The following is an 8,094-nucleotide window of genomic DNA, read 5'->3' on the forward strand; positions in this document are numbered from 1 at the left end:
GGGGATGGCGTAGGGTCCCTGCCGGGTGCTGTTCTGGACGGATGGATTCTGCCTCAGGTCATCTTGAGATTTAAGGCTCTTGGGCTGTTTCCCCATCCCACTCCAGCCACCTCGGCCTCCCAGGTGCTTCTTGCTGGACATAGTGGGGCTGGACGGGACCCGCTGAGTCACATCCAGTCCAAACTTGCCTGAGGCAGGATCCGCCCGGTCCAAACCACCCCACGGTCCAACCTCTTAGCAAAATTGTAGTCATCCCTGACATAGCACCAGACATCGCAGCCAACCCCTCCATGGGGAAAGCAGGGGGACCGTGGTGGCCAGCGTCCTGCTGCTACAAAGGTTGCAAGGCCAACGTCCCTGCTGCAAATATACACTCAAGAGACCCCGGGTAGATGCCGTGCCCCTGCAATGGAGAAAGGCAAATCCCACCCCTACTCCATATCAATGTGTCCAGGGGGTAAAATCCCTTCCCATCCCCAATGCAACATCCATCTGAGCCTGAGCAGGGGGGCAAGACCCTCTAGCCAGGACCCTCCAGCTGTAAGTCCCAGCAGGCGCATTGGCACAGCCCAGTCCCATCCCCAGCCTGGGCTGCAGCAGCACCCAATGCCCCTGGGGGAGGCTTAAAATCCCCCTGACACAGGGCTCATATTTGTGCTTCACCCCCAGGCACAGGTGCTCCTGTGCACATCCTTTTGTACGGCGTTTTGGGGGTCAATCCAGTTGCTCCCGTTGGATACGACTCCTGTGGCTCCGTAGCGATACGAATGCCTGCTGCAAAGAAGGGGTCTATCGCACCGGCCGCGTGTAGCCTCCGTTTTGGGAGGCCGGGCTCAGGGAAATACCGGGCAGCAACGTCCCTCTGCGAAGGGGTTGGCGACAGCACGGCGCAGCCCTTGCCTGGAGGGGACTTGTCCCTCTTGCGATCGCTGGTGATTATTTCTAGGCAGACCCCAAGCTCCGCGCTCAGCAGGCATCGGCTCCTGCTGATATTTGTGACTCGACAAGTGGCCTGGTTTGTCTTCCTGCAAGGGAGAGGACGGGGGGGTCCTGCAGAGCTGTGCCCCTCGCGTGGGGGGCTAGCGGTCATCCAGCGGCTGAAGGGATGGGACGGGGATGAGCGCTGCGGCCGCGTCGGGCTCGGGGCAGCCTCAGTCCAGCTTGTTGGTGCGACTGGCTCAGGGGTGTGACGCTGTTCTCCTCCCTTTGCAGACCCCTCGGCCGTCGACTTGGACTCCTACGACGGGCCGGCCCTGGCCGAGGCGCTGACATGGTACCTGCAGGAGCTGCCGGGCCCCATGGTCCCCCCGGCCGTGTACAGTGAGCTGGTCTACGCTGCTCAAGGTACGTCCCCCTCTCCGGCCACATCGGCCTTTTGACTCGGGGCAGGTAGACGAGGGGGCATCTGAGCCCCAAGACCTCTAGGCTGCCATGGATGTGGGAGCACCGTCAGCCCCCGGCTGAAGCGTCTGGGAGGGAGGGGGCTCGCAGGGGTAGCTCGGTCGAGATGTGCAACTTAATTTGGAGTGGATTTAGCCTGGAAATGAAATGTTATTATAAAAAAATAATAAAGCTAATGGCTGTTATAGTGCCGGCTGGCACAGCGGGTTTAATCCGGGCGTGGAGGAAGGGAGCTGGACGCCTCCCTCGGAGCTGATGTGCAAAGTGCCGCGGCTCTGCCCTCATTAATGGGAGTGATTGGAGGCGTAGGAAGATGCATGGCCCAAGTCTCACCGGGGAAGCTGAGGACTGAGCCCCGGTCGGGACTGAGCCGTGGCCGCCCGTGAGCTGCTCAAGAAGGGCACAGCCTCGTGTGCCTCCCTTTGAATAGGCCTCGGTAGCCTCGGGCACAGGGGACAAAGCCGAGCTGCAAGAGGCCCTTCAGACCGGAGGGAGCGTGGGAATCCCGTCCCCCCGGCCCGAGCGCTCGATCAAGGTCAAGGAATCGATCACCTTCAAAAGCGATGCCCCGGCTCCCCTCGTCCGTCGCCGGCCACGCAGCTGGCGACCTCGCAACCTCCGGGGACACCAGCTCCTCTCACCGGCCTGTCGTCCCCGCCGCGGCCATCACTGGGACAATGCCTCGGGGAGAGGGTCGGGAGCAGCTGTAGCCAGACAGCATGCTATTAATGAGCTGGGGGAAGTAGTTGGAGGTGTTAGTCTGCAATCGGGGTAGATTTGCACCTTATAGACCGACTCGGATCCCTGCTTCTCTGGGACTCTGCGGTTCAAAGGGTTTGGAGCCAGCCTGTGCCCGTCTCCGAGACGTGCATCTTCGCCGGCATGAGACACCTCTGCCAACAGCGCATCTCATTGAGGCCTGGACTCGAGCTCGAACCCCTGCACTGACCAGAGACCAGGGTCCGAAGGTTTTCCTCCGAAGCTTCGCGCAGACCGCGCGTGGAGATTTTCCTGGGAGAGGACTGACGACATGAGGCTCTGGGTGTGAGCTAGCAAGAGTAGGGCACGATACCCTGGGTCCTTGTCCAGATGAACATGCATGTGTACGTGCAAGTGTGCCGAACCCAACCGGGGGCCTTCCCCGCACTCGCCTCTGTGCCAGCAGCGAGGCGCTGGCTTTGTCTGCTCCGCCAGCAACCGGGGAGATGGGGTGGAAAAATGCATTAAATCTCTCCAAATCCCACCAAGTATGCATGGGACTCTCTCCCGTCTGGGCACCCGGCAGAGGTGGAGCAGCCTCCAGCGCTGACGGTCTAGGATCGGAGCCGGTGCAGCCTGCCCATGCCAGGAGGCCCAGCGACTGCCAAATCCCTGCAAGGCTGGCCCAGAAAGAAAGCATTATTACAATAGTTTGGCTCCGCAGCGGGGACATTTTTCCTGTGATCTAGTCAGCTTTTGGCTTTATAAGGGCATAGACGAATCCTTGCTCTCTTAGCGCAGGGTGTTGGAAGCACCTTTCGGTCTCTGCAAAGTCTTCCCGGCCTCTGTGCAACCCTATGGGATTGCTTTAAAGGCTTCAGTTTAGTTGGCTTTTTCCCTTAAGTGACAGGCCACACGCTCAACCCCGCAAAGGCCGGGGCAGATGGGGTCTCCGGACAAGACCACAGCCGGGCTGGGATCCTCTTGGCGGTCAAGAGGAAATGGGGACCGGTCCGATGGCACGTCCTTCTGCATATAAGCTGCAAACCAGGCACTTTGCATATGTTAATGGCTCAGGGGAGGGGGAGGCGGGTCCTGATTCCCGTTCGAGGAGCTGAGAGATCCAGCGACTTGCCCAAGGCTAAGCAGAGAGTCTGTGGCAGGGGTGGGAATGTAGTTTTCTGACTCAAGTGGAAAGGTATAACCCAAAATGCACTGCGGGGGTGTTTCTAGAGGACTGGGTCCGGCCTCTCAGCTGGGTATAGGGGGAACCAGGGAGTTTGGTCCCCAAAGGGGTTGAAAACCACCTCTCCTGTCTCCCAGGAGACTGCTGTGACTGGGCTTGGAGAGACTCCTCACCCCTCCTATCAAAGATGCCAGACCCCCACAGCCAGATTGAGATGGATCTGGGGGAGCTGCCTTCCTCTGGAGCGGGGGCACAGCCTCCACCTGGGATCTCTAATCAACCCTTTACGGCAGGAGGACGCTGGCCGCCGTGGTCCCCCCGCCTTCCCTGGGGCAGGTGCGGGTGTGATGTGCCAGGGCTGACCATCGTTGCACTAAGAGGTTAGATGATGGACGTGTCTGGGCTGGTTTGGACAGGGCTGGTCCTGCCTCAGGCCGGGGTTCGACTATATGCGAGCTCTCCCACTCCCTTCTGGTGCTCTGTGATTTTATGAGATGAAAGGGCTTGTCTATACTGGCACGGACACCTAGCTGGGGCTTGGGGGGATCAGGCAGCATTGTCCCTCCGTGCCTAGCAAGCCATGAGGGAGAACAAGCACTTTGTAACCCTGATCGTGGAGGGAAAGCCCTGTGCATCGTACCCTGGGCAGGCATGAACTGTTCGAGGGCTGGGATGCATGCACGCTTGGCGTTACAGCTCCTTGCTCCCCACCGGCCCAGCAGCCGGGCTGGAGGATGCCCTATGCAGCCTAGCCTGTGCGCCGGGGCTCCAGATGCAACCCTGGCAGGTGGGAGATGAGGTTTCGTGCCCCCGCGGACACAGGACCGGACGTCTTCAAAGCCACGGGGCCTGGTGTCGAGCTGTGGTGCTCACTGTCTCCAACCAGCCGTCGAGGCCGTGTCTCACATCAGCCCAGACAAGAGCATCAGCCGGGGAAGACCCCGCGGTCCCCAGAGCAGAGGGGAATGGGTCTTCTCCCTGCCAGAGCTGAAATAGCACCTCCCTGCTTGCTTGTTCCACGCCCTCCGCGATCCATAAGCCCCATACGGCTGCCGGCAAAGGAGGAGTCCCCTTCAGTTCTGGGACCGCTCTTGGATTGAAAGGATCTGGGCACACATTTGACCCAGAAAGGTCCCCCTTTCTTTCCCCACCTTTCCCAGGACAGCCGCCCCCAGCACTGAGTCCTGTTCTGCTTCTTCGGCAGATGTTTCAGCGCAGCTTTCTTCTCCTTGCTCATTAGCGACTCCCGTTGCCCTTCACGGCGTCTGCGGCACCGCACGCCGATCCAGCCCCGCGAGCGCAGCGATCTCGCAGCCATGACAAACCCGGCTGTTCTCTCCCATAGTAGTAATACAAAATAAACCCCTGTATCGTTGACTTTAATCCCTTTAGGCATCGCGTTTGCCGGCAGCTGAGATATCTCTGCATGGAGCCTGGAGGGTGGGAAAGAGAGGGCTGGTAGGGAGCGAAGGGCCCATGTGGGATGTGTCCCGGATGGGGCAGACCTAGCATTTGTAGGGGAAGAGCTGGAGCCGGCGTTGACCGATGTCTCTACCCCTCGAGGGACATAATGGGCAAGCTGCAGGGAGCGTGCCATGGCCGTGCGGATGGATGGGTACATAGGAGTGTGCAGGGGGTGGCTGGAAGGTGCGGGCAGGGATGGGTGGAGAGATGGGCATGGGGGCAGGAGAGGTGGGCGATGTGGGGATCATTGGACAGACAGGTGGGCATGTATTGCGTGGACAGATGGATACGGAGATGGGGATGGAGGGATGGGGACGGATATGTAGGTAGGGTGGATGGACACAGAGGTAGTAGGAGGGATGGATATGCACATTGGGTGGACGGGCAGATGGATATGTAGGCAGGGCACATGATGAATGGGGGCCCCCGGTCCCAGCTCCGGCGGGCGCACACGGGTGACAACGGGCCGCGACCCCGTCCAAGACTTGCTGGCACCGTCCGTCCCTGTGGTGCCCGCTCCCTCCCCGTGCTACTTCTCTGTGCAACATCCCGAGAGCCACCCGCCTGCCCCCCCAGCCACCGAGGCGCCCAGCTCCCTGCTGAGACCCCCCCAGCTCCCCACACGGCCCGCGGGGACCCCGCGTCTCGTCTGGCCTCCCCGCTCTGGCTTTCTGGGGAGGAAATCAAAGGCAGCCTCCTTCCCCAGCCTGGAAACTCAATTAGAAAGCAATTAGCCGGGCCAGCTCATTAAGCGACTTCAAAGGGACCCAGCCCTGGAGTTCCTCAGATCCTGAGGCCAAAGCAAGGAGGACGTGACAGACGGGAGCTACTGGGGGGATTTCCGACCTCCTCCTCCCCCACTTTTCTTTTCTTTCCTAGTGTACGCCGGCCCTTTAAAGGCCAGGCAGAAGGCAGGGCAAAGCTGCACCTTGCAGACTAACTAAGCCAGCCGTGCATAAGCTGGTGTGAGCAGCAGCTCGCTGCATCGGATGCTGTCGTCTTAACACATTGCCGGGGACCTGCTGCACAAAGCACCAGGGCCCAGGCCGAGGTTTGGTGTGAAAGCTGCCAGCTGGGGGTCCCTTTAGCCCCCCTCGGCCTGGCACCGGGCACCCGACATTGCCACGTGCTTGCCAGACCCCGGCCCGCAAGCCCTGAGGGTGGCAGGTCCCGACCCGGAGCTTGTCTAGCAGGGGCTGATGCTCACCCCCAGCTGGAAGCAGAGCAGGGAGCAAGGCTGGGAAATCCAGGGGCCGTCTGGGGGGTCCTTGCCATCCCCGACTCCCGGGATCCTGGACTGGGAGGACCCGCGGCGGCTCCTGGTCTCTATGGGACGCACCGGGTGCAGGCAGGCTGGTGTCCCTTGATGGAGGAGCCAAGGGGAGTCTGTCCTGGGGGGTACATGCAAGACCCTTGCTCATAGCTCATAGCAAGACTCGACCGGCCGGCTGAGTCTGCACCCCGGACAGGAGCCGGGAGAGACGCCAGAAGCGCGTGGAGATGGAGCCCGAGCCCAGGGAGGTCCCAGCTCCATGCAGACGGCGAGAGGCAGATCCCAGAGGCCTGAATTTGGGGGAGCTGCTGCAGCCTGAGCCAGACGCAGCCCCTGGGGCACCCCTTAGCTGGCTCCCCAATTCCCCCTGGCCGTGACGGCCCAAACCCCCCTGGGCCGGGCCATGGGGCAGAGCCATGCGGGGAGCGGCTGGCTTCGCTGTCTCATCCCCCGCTCGGTGCTGCTTGCGATTGCTCTCCCCACAGTCTCGTTAGGGGGAACCTCGCTGCCAGCCGCCTCGTTAGCGCTCCACCCTGTCTCCCAGCAGCCTTGTTACAGGGCTCGGTTCTCCACTCATTAGCCAGGATGATTAATTAGGCGTCGGGGTGTTGCTGTGGGTGCCCACTGCAAGGAGGAGAGGCTCCCGCAGAGCACATGCACCGTCCGGGACCCGGCACTCCAGGCGTCCGTCCGTCCGTCCGTCCGTCTGTCCATCCGGCTGCCCCCAGATCCCTCCCTTCCCCAAACACTCCTGGCATTAACGGTCCCCATCATGCCTGCTCTCAAAGGCTCGCCTCCATAGGCCTCTGGACCACGGGGATGCAGCTGAGATGCTCCTACTCCATCCCATGCCTGCAGAACAAGCTCCAGCCTCAGGCACGGGGTCCCAAGAAACCCCTGCCCACCGTTTTGGGGTCCCACCAGAGGGAGCTTAATACTGGGGCTCTGCTCTGCCCGAGAGGCACACGGCATTGCCAGGGGAGCGCATACCCAGGACACGCTGTCCCCCAAGGAACGTGCCTAAATCCCTTGGTGGGGGTGGGGCTAAGTGACTGGGCCAAGGTCACACCAGAAGGCGATGGCACTGAGCTCAGCGGAGTGAATCCGGATTTAATCGTGTATCAGAGAAGTCGGCATCTGGGCCACGTGCGCTCTGGCCTCGGAGAGCTCCAGGGTAGCCAGGGGGGCGCCGACCTGCCCAGGACATGGGGGGCAAATCAGGGGGTACATGGAGGCCACCTAGGATCATATTTGTGGGATCCTAAGTGACCCAGAGCCTAGGGTCTCCCACTTTCCCAGCATGCCTTGATGTTGAGAGGGCTGGTCCTTTACATTCGGCAGAAGGCAGCCGTGGCCCAGGTGTGTGCACGCGCTCTGGGGTTGAGGATTTTTAATCCCCACGATGCTTCTCCCGTCTTGGTCCCAAATTGATGAAGTGACTCCCCCCTGCCACGTGGTGCTTTCCTGGCCTGAGCATCCCTGGACTCGATCACAGGGGCCTAACAGGTTTAGGAGCCTTTCTTGCCAAGTCCACTGCTCCAGCCAATGGTAACCAAGGGTGGAGTAGCATAGACAGGGCTCCTGCGGCTGCCGGGCACAGGACTCGCGCCTCCCAGCTCTGCCTAAGCTGGGTCAGGCCGATGCCACATGCAGAGTGCCAGGAGCCGGGCCGCACTGCTGCACGTCTCCGAGGGGGGTGAATTTGGGGCAGGAGGGCCGTGGAGATGATCCTTGAGGCCCTTGTGCCTGCAGTGAGGAGAGGCAGCTAGGAGAGGCTGCTCCCAAGAGAGGGGCATGGGAAGGTGGGCAGAACGACCGGAGAAGGGGAGCTGGGACGGTCAAAGGGAGCCGGCACCTCTGCCCGGGCGGGATGATGCGGTCTGGGGGAGACGGGACGCAGGAGAGCCAACTACAGACGGTAAACGCTGCCCTTCCCTTGTGTCTCCCTCCCCGCAGAGACCCCGAGCCTGGAGGAATGCAGCCAGCGCGTGAGGGCCGTCCTGGAGACCGCCGGCCTGCCCCCGCCGCATCGCCTCCTGCTCCAGCACCTCAGCCCCCACTTCTGCCGCCT

At 61.5% G+C, this 8,094-nt stretch overlaps 1 protein-coding gene across 1 annotated transcript in view; it reads left to right on the forward strand.

Annotated features, from left to right (window-relative positions):
• Positions 1 to 8,094, forward strand: part of LOC112550695 (phosphatidylinositol 3-kinase regulatory subunit alpha-like) — a 46,212-nt gene that overhangs the window by 36,711 nt on the left and 1,407 nt on the right. Inside the window, exons 5-6 of the mRNA XM_025207114.1 lie at positions 1,213 to 1,344; positions 7,980 to 8,090. Of these exons, the coding sequence (XP_025062899.1) occupies positions 1,213 to 1,344; positions 7,980 to 8,090 (243 nt within the window). The remainder of the gene's footprint in view (positions 1 to 1,212; positions 1,345 to 7,979; positions 8,091 to 8,094) is intronic.

Source organism: Alligator sinensis, unplaced genomic scaffold (genome assembly GCF_000455745.1).
Source record: "Alligator sinensis unplaced genomic scaffold, ASM45574v1 scaffold781_1, whole genome shotgun sequence".
Taxonomy (NCBI): domain Eukaryota; kingdom Metazoa; phylum Chordata; order Crocodylia; family Alligatoridae; genus Alligator; species Alligator sinensis.